This window comes from Typopeltis vanoorti, chromosome 1 (genome assembly GCF_054136105.1).
Source record: "Typopeltis vanoorti isolate ZY-2024b chromosome 1, IOZ_Tvanoo_1.0, whole genome shotgun sequence".
Taxonomy (NCBI): Eukaryota; Metazoa; Arthropoda; class Arachnida; order Uropygi; family Thelyphonidae; genus Typopeltis; species Typopeltis vanoorti.
In genome coordinates this window covers 85,049,886-85,063,753 of record NC_143549.1, presented here as the reverse complement: position 1 = coordinate 85,063,753, position 13,868 = coordinate 85,049,886, and the positions used below count along the sequence as shown (strand labels likewise).

Genomic DNA, 13,868 nt, shown 5'->3' with positions numbered 1-13,868 from the left:
TATCTTTGATGTGGAATATTATTTATTCCACATCAAAGTTCTATTTATCAGGTTATAAGCCTGATAAATAGAACTCTCATTTGTAATCTTGTATGAAAGGAAACTTGTTTAAACTTTATAGTACTTTAGCAGTACATACATTATATGGTAGCGAAATTTGCTACCATATAATGTAAGCAAAGCAAGATGAACAAAGAATAAAAATGAATGAAATGAGATTCATGAAAAGAACTGCAGAATATAAATGATTAGACCAAAAAAGAAGAAATGATGATATTTTAAAAGAACTAAAAATAAAATCAATTGAAGAAAAATGAACAAAACTGGATAGAACATGTATACCAAATGGCCAACACTCACTATCCTAACAATTAATAAACTATAAAGCAAACTGGAAGAGAAGACCGGATAGGCCTATAAAAAGGCTGTTAGATTAAAAATGAGACTGGAACAGATCAAAACTGGATCTGTAATCGGTTTTATGATGGTGATGATGCTAAATTGAAGAGGACAATGTCAGGAAGTTCTCATCGACTAATCTTATTTTGTTATTTGCTTAGTCAACCAGAATAAAATGTGATCTTGTTATAGGATAGGATGCTAGTCCAGGTTAAATGTTGTAAAGGTTACTCAGAAAATCATTGCTGTAATGAGAAGGACATTGACAAGTTGGGATGGGGAAAGAGATTATTCTAAGGTGTAAGGCACTAATCAATCTACACCTGGATATCTGTATGATAAGGAAATGTTAGAGTACAGAGGTGACTCTTTCAGTTCTTAGGAATGTTGAGCATGAGAATGGAGTAAATAAATGTACTCTAGAGTTTGACAGATACAAGAAGTGGGTGATATATTAGTGTCACAAATTTGTGAAAGGAGCCTGTTGGATAGATATAGGAGTGACTGCACAATGTAATAGGTAGTGGGAGAAAGAAATCATCTTTGGGAACTCTGTAAGAATCATGTAAGAAAGTGAAACTTCCAACACCAAATGTTTGGGAAAGGTATGATATGTATTGTGGTTTTTTGAGAGTTGAGCTATGTTATAGTGAGTATTCTGACTCCATGGAGACCCAGAAATAATATTAGTAACTTTTCTTGGCCTTTTGTGTCCCTTCAAATGGCCTTCTGAAACGACTATGGTTTGACAGATTTTTTTAAGGATTATAAATATCAAATTTCAATGATGCTTATGGAATAATTTCCATTATCATTTTATATTTCACAAATGAGTATGCATGCTAGTCAGAGATCTCAATCCTGGATTTCAATAGAAATTGTAATCACCGGGATTAAACTTTCCCCTAAAATCCAGGTTCTGCTGTGTATGTATTGTTAGAAGTGATTGTTGATCTTTTCATAATATGTATAATAATATGCTAATATATGTATATTCACAGTTATATGTGTAAAATTAGATCATGCATCAATAATATTTCTTTTATTATTAGATATCCACTTAAAGCATTGGTAGTCACTTAGTAATCTGGATTTTTATTAAACCCAGAAGAGAACATGCTAGGTCAAGTGGAAGAAATCACTATACTTCATTTCAATGATTGCTATAACGTTGAACCTCGAACAAGGGAACCCCTTGGAGGTGCTGCCCGCTTTTGCACAGCTATCAAGAGTTTTAGTTATTTGGATCCTCTGGTGTTCTTCAGTGGTGATGTTTTATCACCTTCAATAAGTAAAATATTATTTAATAGATTTTGTTAATACTGATTTATTTATTTTATGATCTGAAAGAATAAGCAAATTAATAATTAACAATAAACAGTTGTGTTTCATGTTGCCTCTAAAATTTTGATTTAAAATTGCAGATAAATGGGAACTAAACTATCAGTATTTCAGCATTGACTATCACTTAATGGCAAAAGCTCAGATAAATTAAATATATCTATTTAGAAGGAGGTAAAATATCTTTAAGTTCTATTTCCTAATGGAGTTCACTGACCGCTTTTGCCAATTTTCTTCTGTCTTTATTGGCTCTGATTAAGAGCTCTGTGTTCAGTTTAGTCAAGTTTTTTTATATTGTCTAGCCATGATATTTTTCTTATTCCAGGTTTTCTCTTTCTGCTGATTTTACCTTCTAGTATTACCTGGAGAATGTTATATTTATGGTTTCTCATTAGATGTCCTAAGTAGGCAATTTTTCTTCTTTTCACAGTATTGATTAATTCTCGATTTTTATTTATTCTTCTCAGTACTTCTTCATTCTTCACCTTTTCTGTCCATGGGATCTTGAGCATCCTTCTTAAATATCCACATTTCAAAGGCTTCCAGTTTTTTTTTTACTATATTTGCCTTTAACGTCCATGTTTCAACTCCATGCAGTAAACTTATGTAACACTTCATCATTCATACTCGAATTTCAATGTTTAAGTCATTGTTACATAAAATGGGTTTCATGTTGATAAAGGAGTATCTTGCAATTTCAATTCTTGATCTTATCTCCATTTCACAGTCTGAATTATCATTTAGCCAGGATCCTAGGTATTTGAATTTGTTCACTTGTTCGATTTTATTTCCATTTGGAATTAACTCAGCTGTTATTGAAAGGATGTTGCTTATTATCATAAGTTTTGTTTTTTTGCTGTTAATTTTTAGGCCCATTTCTGTGTTTTTGTTGACACATTCTAGGAGTAGTTGAAGATCTTGAATATATGCAGAATTAAAGAGTATCATCTACATAGCATAAATTATTTATTAATTGGCTGTTTATGATTACTTTTTCCTTCTGAGGCCTTGAGAAATAAGACTTCTGAGTAGATGTTAAACAGAAGTGGAGATAGTACATATCCTTGTCTCGCTCCTCTTTCAATTTTGATATTGCTTGTCCTGGTGTTGTCTGTTAGGACAGATGTAGTCTGGCCCCAGTAGATGATTTTAATGATTCTCTTGTTCCTTGGCTGTTTCTGAAACCAAACTGAGTTTCACTAATGAGATCAGTGGTGCACTCGGGATTTAATCTTGGAGGGGGGGGGGGCGAGTACTCAAGATTTAATCTTGGGGGGAGGGACCAAGTTGAGCAGTCGATTTGAGAATACACATTACACATTGCATACGACCTATGACTAAGCATCTGCAGTGACTGCCAATACATGTTATTATCCGTGATCTCTACCCTGGCTCGGGCAAACAAAGTATCGCCCAAGCACTACTTCGTTTGCCTTGGGTTCACAACGGCCGTGATTCCCGAGAGTATTCCCACCTTATGTGACCGCTAATTCATAAGTAGTATAGAAATAGAAGACGCGACACAACATAAATAAATAAAAAATTAAAAAAAATAATAATTTTAATTAGGAAAAGAGTTTTGGAAAATTTTCTAGCCTTTTTTCCTTTTTCTTTTTGGGGATCAGGGCTCCTTGGCTCCCTCCCTGGGTGTGCCAATGAATGAGATCATCACAATTTTCGTATATTCTCTTATGAATAATTTTTAGGAATATTTTGAGAACCTGGCTCACTTGGCTAATCAGTCTAAAATCATCAAGTTTTTGTATTAGGTTTTTCAGGCAATGCGATGAAGATAGAGTTCATCCAGTCATGGGGTAGTTTACCAGTATCATAAATTCTGTTGAATAATTTTATCATAACTGTCATTGATTAGTTCAATAATTTCTGCCAGTAGTTCATCAGGTCTACACGCTTTACCATTTCTTGATAATTTGATCATCTTTACTACTTCAGACTTCAAGATAGGTGAGTGAGTGTATTCCTTAAATTTCTTAAGTCTTGTCTATTAACAGAAAGTAGCGCCTTAATGTATTCAGTCCAGACTTGTTCTTTATTTAGATGTTTCTATGATTATCTCTGCTTCATTAGTCCTAAATAGCATAGGATCATTTTTTCATCAATCCTGAGAAGTCTTTCATTTTTTTGTGAAGAATGAAGTCATGTTTTTTTTTTTTTTTTTTTGTATATCCTCAATTTCATTACATTTTACTTTCATCCAGTTTTCTTTGGCTTCTTTTATTTTAGATTTTATCTTGACCATTACCTATTTATATTTTGTAGTATCTTTATCTTTATGCAGTCTGCAATGGTCTATAAGGGATAAGATCTCAGTAGTCATCCAGTATTTCTTTATATTTATTTCTATTATATTGTTTATGTCGACTGTGCTATTTGTAATATTTTTCTCTTATCTTTAATTTGTTTATCTCAAATTTCTTATATCATATCAATTCTATCATATCTTTTCTATAGCATGTGCTACATGCAGTTATTTTCTGTTACGTGCACTCTACTACTCTCTAATCTAATTAACTTAGTCCCCGCTTGTAATCCCTTAACTTCCTACAAGTGCTATCGCCTCAAATAAAAAGACTTTTGAAATAGGCAATTCACCATTATAGGTTACTATCTCCCACACTATGTAATTCAGGTGAAATTTATATTATTTATTGACTGCATCATCCTGAATTAATTGTTAAGCATGAGAAGATTAGTTATAACATGTATAGGATAGATAAATAAATGCCACGACTGAATAAATAAACTTTAATTATTCAGTCGTGGCAATTACTCTACTTAGACACACACAGGTTCGATTGTTTTTTGCGAGACAGTGCATTGGTCAAAGATCAGGCGATAAATTTATATAAACAAAACATGTTTATTTAACCTTAAACAAACTTTACAATATAATACACAAATGAACATTTGCTCTCTGAGGCCTATCACGAGCTCAAATCGTAACCTTCACAATTGAAACCTTAGGCAAATTAGACCTATATTTCATAATACTTAAATAACTTGTTTACAAATCTAGGCATTTATGGACTGTTACAAATGACATCGTTTACTAAACATTCTTTCTTAGTATATACTAGCTAACACTCAGCTCTATTTTCTCTTATAGTGACTTAACTAATTTACCAGAGCTACGTTGAGTGGACATACATATGCATTATGCATTACTTTTAACATTAGTACAATAGACTCTACACACAATTTGCAGTATTGCACAGTCCTACCAGTTTTGAAACTTATGGTTTTCAAAACTGGTAGGAATGTGTGCACTTGCCTTGACCTTGAAAGTTCTGTTGACTACTTCCTTTCGTCCTATGTACTGCTCTCACTGATCTGCTCTTGAGAGTCGTCCTTCCATAGTCCTTTCCTGGGAATCATAGCTTAGCTCTTCATCGGTACTGGATATACTGTGGGCACTGTGTATCTGGTCGCACGTGGCACGTTCTGTTACACATTTCTGAAGAATAAACTGCCTCTCCTAGGTTCCCCATACCTAGGGCAGTCATGCTCCAGCAAAACCTTGGGCAAGCCAACAAACAACATCAAGAGAAAAAAACCTAAGAGAGAGAGAGAGAGAGAGAGTGTCCTGAGGTCCTCAAGATGTTTTTATGCGATCCGAAGTTCTCTCTCCTAGGGTCGGAGATCCCCGGATTTTCCATAAACATACTGACGTCACTTGCCTTGACCTTCAGTTTGGCGGCAAAATCTCCACATCTGAGTGACCTTCAGCACCTTTGTTCACTTTTAGGTGGCCAACATAATGCTGACTAATCCTCTTAACTCGATGCACGTATACTTTAACATTCAGTTACTTTTACAATTTTGCATCGGAATTTAACAGTAAACCAACGTTATGTACAATTTAGGCCTTTACATGTTTCACAACTCATGTACAATTCAGTGTCACTTTTATATTCAGCTACCTTTACAAGTTAACATCAGTATTTAATATTAAATTACAGTTATAAACAATTTTGTTTTTTCCACATGATTTACGATCTCTGTAAAATCAGTGTCGGAGAATTTCAGCAAAGATTCGCCGCATGAGATTTTACATTTCTGCTTGTGAGATGTACTATAACCCAGTATTTCTGTACTTATTTTTAATAATTCTTCTTTTAGAGTCTTTCATAATTCATTCACTTCTAGTTTATCATCACTTCTATTAAGTTCTTTTTCTATTTTTGTGTTCTTTAAGTTTTTTAAATTTAGTTTTTTTTATCTGTTTTTGTTTTCTGGATTTTCTTTAGTGTCAATTTGAGTTCTACTACTAATGGATTATGTTCTGAGCCAATGTCAGCAATAGGATAGGATAGGTATTTACACTCTTTACACTACTTCTAAAACATTGATTGACTAAGATGTAATTAATTTGGTTTCTGACTATACTATTGCGTCTTGTGGAGATTTCCATGTGTAGAGTCTTCTGTTTGGAAGCTCAAACCGCATATTTGTAATTATTAGGTCTTGAAAAAATTGCATTAAGCAATCTCCTCTATATTTTCTTATCCCCAGTGCAAACTGTCCTACTGTGATTCCAGATGCTCCTTTCCCTACTTTTGTGCTATACTCTCCCATGGTGATGTTGATACCATGTTTCTTTATCATTTTGAGACGTTCTTTCAGTTGAGAATAGAAAAGGTCAATTTATGTATCATTCTTGTCTGTAGTTGGTTCATATGCTTGTATAACATGTTGATTGCATGGCCCTTGAATTGTAGGAGCATTAACCTATCAAAAAATGGAATAAAGTTGAGTGCACTTTTGGATGTTTCTTTACTTATTAATATTCCTACTCTACATCGGTGAGTATTATTACTCCTTCCAGAGTAATATAGTGTCATGTGTTGGAGCAGCATTTGCCTGAGCCTGGCCATCTTATTTAACTCATGCCAGAGTTGTTGCATTTTTAATGTTCTCGTTTCTTCAATAACATTTCTCAACTTTCCAGCTTCAAACATGCTCCTAACATTCCATGTTCCTTATTTCAATTGATTCGCTGGAGATCTTTATCCCATTTAAGGGATGCTGAGAACTCAGGAGCCATTGTTCTTGTTGGGTTTGACATGGTGGTTGGTCTGGGGAAGTTGAATGCAGTAGTTTCCCCCTCTTGTTTTCTGCATTGCAGTACTATGGCCATTAAGGAAGTTCTGTCCATGACCCCTAGGAATCCAGTCTCGAACCTTGCTGATGTCATTCATCTTCAGCCTCAAGATCAGTAACGATGTATGCTGCTGCCTGCAACCTTGGAAGTTGATTCACCATATCTGGCTGCTCTCACTTAGTTTTGCCTGTGTGTTGACAAAGTTAACTGGGGTGTGACTGCTACCTTGTTGGCAGCTTTGAGGAGCTATAAGTGAGAGCTGGGTGCTCTCACTTATAAACTCACTGACTTCTTAAAAGACAGTTGACTTTCATTACAGCAGTAAGTTTGCTGTAATGAAAGTCGACTGTGTTTTGCGATTTACAAGCATAATTACCTATGTAATTAAGTGTAAGTGCCTACCAACTGCTTTCAAAACAACAAACAGATGGGATAGAACATTTGCACCAAAAGCTGAGTGATCAAAATTTATCTGATCCAGCGTGATGATTGGTTGAAGGACAGTTTGCATTAATTCATTACTAATAGCATATATTCTGGGATCTGTTCCATTTTGTTCAGTAGAGTTAGAGAAGGGAAGCCAGTTTGAATTGTGAACATTGAAATCCCCAAAGAAGATGACCTCATTATTTGGGTAATTGTACTATAGAAAATCTAGTTTCTGAGATAAATATTCACATATGTTAGAGTGCTTATCAGAATTTGGAGAGTGATAATCACAGCAAATAAATGCAAGAAAGTGTAGTAAGAAAATTTTGAATGAGATTGTAAACAGGGGATTCTAGTTTTACAGTTCTCTGCTACAAAATGTCTGATGAATGCACATGTACAGATCTTTTCTACCAAATGATGTTCTTCGACAAGTGACAGGTTTGTTAGAATCCTCTGAGTATATGCACATCATTTATGTTTGTATTTGGACCACAAATATTGACATGGACGCAGAGTTGTTTTTCTATGAATTTTTTTATTATTGTTATGACCAGAGATCTCCAGAGATTGCTACATAATACCCATGACAGTTATATCTTTTCTTTTTTTCATTCATTTACACTACCTGCACTCAAAGAGCCTCTGGAGTTCAATCAGTATAGATGGAGCATTTGGCTAGAAAAGATGAGGGTTTGAATCCTATCTAAGACAGGATTCAACATGTCCTGTCTAAAGGATTCCCCCTCCCATTTTGGAAACTTGGGTTTTTCATTTTGCAAAACATGCAAAGCAGTCAGAAGAACACACTCAATTTTACAGCTGTAACAGACAATACAGCTAGATTAATCACCTTATCATAAGGTATCATGCATCTAGAAGCAGAGTTGGCCTTAACAGGTCATTGAGCCTAACTTGAAAGGGAAGATGAGAACCTACACTCATCACCTCCAAAGGCAAGTTATTCCAAGCGCGCACGCACGCACGCACACACACACACACTCTCTCTCTCTCTCAATAAGAGAAGAAAAATCTGTTGCTCCTTTCTTGATTGCATCTGGTCTCAACTTCCACAGATGTTATAATAAATTTGGTTTAATCCTTTATCCAAATATAAGCAAACAGTTTGCACATGAAATATCTTCAGGACTAAAGCAACTCATGGTAAAGGTGGACCAAGCTCTCATCACTCCTTGTCTTAGTATCTCCCATAATGCAAAGCACATGTCCTTGCAAACATGTATAATGCTATGCATTAAGGGAAGGGCCAGTACCCAGACCGGTTTCGACCTTTATTGTGGTCTCGTCAGTGGGAGCCATACCCAGAGGTGGTGATACTAAGGTGGAAGCAAGGGAGAAGTCATATTTACCTGTATGAGTTGCCAAAAGGTGTCTCACCTTATTATTAAATTACTCTGGATTTAAAGAAAGATGTTGGAAGTTTTTCCCACTTGGTTAGACTATACTAAATTTTGGTTTAATCCTTTATCCAAGTGTAAGCAAACAAAGTTTGCACCTGAAGTATCTTCAGAACTGAGGCAACTCATGGTAAAGGGGGGGGGGAATTTCCAACATCTTCCATAGATGTTCTCTTGTCCTGTTTTCTCCATTAAATAGAAAATTCCATTTAACGGCATCATATGACTCAAAAATTTGTAGGCCTCCATCATATTACTCCACTCTCTGTTTGCTACTGTCTACAGTCCACACATTCTCAGTCTGTCCTAATCTACCTTTAAATCTCAATATCAATTTTGACCCCCTCCCACCACTGTATTTGAAGTGCCTTGAAATAATAGACCAGTTACTACCAATGGAGCCATACCAACTCCTTTTAAAGAGACAAAATGACTTCTTTTTCCTTATACGAGGGTGGGCTGAAAAGTTCTCGGCCTTGATCATAGATGGCAACACTATCGGCAAGAGATTTTTTTTTTTCTAAGTTGGTACATCTGTCATATGCATCCGTGTGAAATTGCAAGTTATTCTATCAAGTAGTTTGTTTTATCCAACTGTCTGAAGCAAAAGTATTGTCTGTATCCCTTGAAATGGATAAAATTGAGTATCATGCAGTTATAAAATTCTTTGTAAAAAAAAAGGTTTAATGCCAAAAGAAATTCATTCGAAGTTCATAAAAGTTTATGGGCACTCTTCTCCTTTGTTTTTGACAATTAAGAAATGGGCTGCTGAGTTTAAACATGGCCGAAGATGATCCACATGAAGGACATCCAAAAAGCATAACAACACCAGAAATCTAAGATGAAAAGCCAAACGGCTATTTTTTTCTGGCGAGGTTGATAAGTTAAGGGGATAAAAATCCCTCATTGTTTTTCAGCCAGTAAGCGAAACTAAGATCGAAAACTACGATCTGTAACGTTTCATGCCGACGAACTGTCGGCGTATCCAAGCGTAAGTGACCACTTGGTAGTGCCACACCACGGCAACTCGTTGCAAAGATGGAGCAAGCCCCCTCACTGTTCTTGATATTTTCTCATAATGTAAAAACACACAGCTCTTAGGAGATGTAGTACTGTTTTACATTGTGAGAAGAGGTCACTATCCAGACCGGTTTCAACCTTTTTTGAGGTCTCAGTGAGTAGCTAGACCTAGAATATATGAGGAGAGGTCACTACCCAGACCAGCTTCAACCTTTTTTGAGGTCTCATCAGTGAGTAGCTAGACCTAGAATATCAGAGTTTAAGTGAAAAGAACTTACATACTTTTGCTATACGATTGCTGAGAAAATATCAAGAACAGTATGGGATCTTGCTCCACCTTTGCAACGAGTTGCCGTGGTGTGGCACTACCAAGTGTTCACTTACGCTTGGATACGCCGACAGTTCGTCGGCATGAAACGTTACAGATCGTAGTTTTCGATCTTAGTTTCGCATACTGGCTGAAAAACAATGAGGGATTTTTATCCCCTTAACTTATTAACCTCGCCAGAAAAAAATAGCCGTTTAGCTTTTCATCTTAGTTATACTATGTTATAATATAATATAGTGACACACCTGTCTAGCAGTCGTATAGCAAAAGTATGTAAGTTCTTTTCACTTAAACTCTGATATTCTAGGTCTAGCTACTCACTGATGAGACCTCAAAAAAGGTTGAAACCGGTCTGGGTAGTGACCTCTCCTCATAATGTAAAACAGTACTACATCTCCTAAGAGCTGTGTGTTTTTACATTATGAGAAAATATCAAGAACAGTGAGGGAGCTTGCTCCACCTTTGCAACGAGTTACCGTGGTGCGGCACTACCAAGTGGTCACTTACGCTTGGATACGCCGACAGTTCATCGGCATGAAATGTTACAGATCGTAGTTTTCGATCTTAGTTTCGCTTACTGGCTGAAAAACAATGAGGGATTTTTATCCCCTTAACTTAACACCAGAAATCATTGATCAAGTGCACGATATGGTATTGGATGACTGGCAAGTCAAAGTGTGTGAAATTGCTGAGACTATAGGCATTTGAAAAGAATGTGTAGGATATATTTTGCATGAAGAATTGCATATGAAAAAAGCTTTGCGCAAAATGGGTGCCACGCTTGCTCACAGCAGATCAAAAACGGACTCGCATGAAAATCTCTGAACAGTGCTTAGAGCCTTTTAACAAGAATAAAACTGATTTTGTGCATCTATTTATTACTATGGATGAGACTTGGATTCACCATTACACACCAGAATCCAAACAGCAGTCAAAACAGTGGACAGAAGCTGGTTGTTCAGCGCTAAAGAAGACAAAGTCAGTTCCATCAGCAGGAAAGGTCATGGTACTGGTGTTTTGGGATGTTAAAGGCATTTTGTTTATTATCTTGAAAAGGGTAAAACAGTAATCGGGGAATATTATTCTGATCTTTTAACCAGACTAGACCACAAGATTCATGAGAAAAGAACCAGTTTGCAGAAGAAAAAAGCATCTTTTTTGGCAAAAAAATCAAATGTTTTGGTAATGGGAAAATTAAGGGATCTGCACTATGAATTGTTGGAACATCTACCCTATTCCCCAGATTTGGTTCTCTCAGACTTATGTCTCTTCCCAGAACTAAAATTCTTCCTTGCTGCTTAGCGTTTTCTTTGAATCAAGAGGTGATTGCAGCTGTCAAGGGGTATTTTACAGATCTTACTGAGAACCACTACAGTGATGGGATAAATGCGCTGGAGCATCGCTGGAATAAATGTTTAGTCTTAAGGGAGATTATGTTGAAAAATAAAAATAATTTTGAAATTATAAATTTGTTTTTTCATTGTTAGGCCAAAAACTTTTCAGACCACCCTCGTATATCGGCATTTGTTTCATCATTGCAGTTATTCCTTGAGATGCATTTGCAATCTTTGCTACATGGTCCCTGAACTTCAACTACTTTTAACATAATCCCACCTATATAATATACCATTGGATATCTCATTACAACAAGGTGCATAACCTTACAATCTCTAGCATTCACCTGACAGTCATTTTCACATTCCCACAATTCCAGCCTATTCAAATCATTCTACAAATGTTGCATATTAATCACATTCCTGATTATCCTGCCTCATCAGCAAATAGTTGTATGTCTTCTGTCAGATTTTACCCAATATCATTAATGTAAAGCTTGAATAACAACAGACCAAGGACTGATCCCTGGGGATTTGCTACCGGGTGCCTTAAATCTTGCAGACGCACACTTTCTATATACTACTTTCTTTCTGATACTTATCAGTCAACCATCCTCTTATCCAAATTAATATTTGATAATCCAATCCCATATTCTCCAACTTATGCAACAGCTCTCCATGTTGTATCATGTCCAAAGCATTAGCATATTCCAGAAGTATTGTTTTGTATCCATTCTCTTTGTTTAACTTGACCATAACATTATTATGAAATGAGCAAGCTACTCCAATGTTGCCTTCCCATGCTGTTCATTGCAGGTCTAGATTCTCTATCAGTCCATTTCTGCAAAGTTAGTAAGCTAGCTCTTACTAACTTTGTGAAAATCTTCACAGCCCCCTCCAGAAATAATGATAGGTCAGTACCTAGATACATCCATCTATCCTTATACATTAAGATTACACAGCCCAACACAATTTTTGCTGACTTTTATATGAGACTTGCTTTTTACTAATTTGGTTGCGCTGATTTCAAATATCAAACCCATTTTTCTCTGTCACGTCAGGTTTTTCCTCTATGGCATTTTCTTTTTGTTAATTTGTAAGTTTTTGATAGTTTTAAGGAGACAGTACTATTTAGAGGATCAAAAAAATCGATTTTTTAATATTATTTTCTGAAAGTATGTACTTTTAAAAATCTGTTCCTAACTTTTTATCAGATAATTAGAAAAATTCCCAAAGATATAGCCTATTATTCAAAGCGGTGCACAGATCAGAATCAGAGTGCTCACCACTCTTGCTTGTTAGTAAACGAATAAATGCATAAGAACCTGCAACGGCACATACTGGCGCTTTGAATGCGAGAGAGGCCGATAATTAGATACATAACTACTTAACAATATTCATTAAAAATTACAAGAATATTTATTCAATCGTTCTTTGTCCATTATGACACATATAGCATTCATTTGTTTTAGGCAGTTGTCATCGCCTACTTTTCATCACCTAAATGTATTAGGTCGGTTATCGGCCTCTCTCTCTCGCATTCAAAGCGCCAGTACGTGCCATTGCAGGTTCTTACGCATTTATTCGTTTACTAACAAGCGAGAGCAGTGAGCGCTCCGATTCTGATCTGCGCACCGCTTTGGATAATAGGCTATATCTTCGATAATTTTTCGAATTCATGATAAAAATTTAGGAACAGATTTCTAAAAGTACATACTTTCAGAAAATAATATTAAAAAATCGATTTTTTTTGATCCTCTAAATAGTACTGCCTCCTTAAAACTATCAAAAACTTACAAATTAGCAAAAAGAAAATGCCATAGAGGAAAAACCTGACGTGATAGAGAAAAATGGGTTTGATATTTGAAATCAGTGCACCCAAATTAGTAAAAAACAACTGTCAGATCATAGCATGAAGCGTAGCAGTAGCTTTGATATCCGTGCTCTTCTTAAAGTAAGTATTTTCATTAATAGTATCTTCGTTAGATTAAATTTTCATCACCAATCTGCCTGCCGATTGTGAACAATACTTGAAATTACCAGAACTGTGTTCATTAGTATTTTCTGACTCGTTTGGCAACCACGTGTAGTAAGTTCGTACTAATGGCGGCTGCTTAACGTTGCCATAGCTCTTTGTGCCCGTGTGAACGTGAAGTTGTTTGGAACCCCACAATCGTTCCTCGTTCCTGACTACCAGTTATATATGTGCAGTCATATTTCTTCTCACGCGTCGAAATCTCTTTACCTTTTTTTTCTGAAGTGTATAATCTTGAACCGTGAATTATATTCTGCCGTGTCTAGTTACTTTTTACTATGGCACAATCAAAAATTATTCGGGATTTTTCCACTCGAGTTAATTTTGAAAAACGTGTTGACGAAGATATTTTGTTGTCAAATGTCGCGGAAATAGTAGGATTAAATAATATGAAGGCTTTGAACTGTTGGGATGAAGCATGTGGACGTTTTGAAATCACACT

At 35.8% G+C, this 13,868-nt stretch overlaps 1 protein-coding gene across 1 annotated transcript in view; it reads left to right on the top strand.

Moving 5' to 3' along the window:
• The window catches only part of LOC150110169 (uncharacterized), a 321,469-nt gene that overhangs the window by 22,144 nt on the left and 285,457 nt on the right, over positions 1-13,868 (top strand). The window contains exon 2 of the mRNA XM_090391567.1: positions 1,452-1,690. Coding sequence (XP_090247693.1) covers positions 1,516-1,690 — 175 coding nt within the window. The 5' untranslated portion in view covers positions 1,452-1,515. The remainder of the gene's footprint in view (positions 1-1,451; positions 1,691-13,868) is intronic.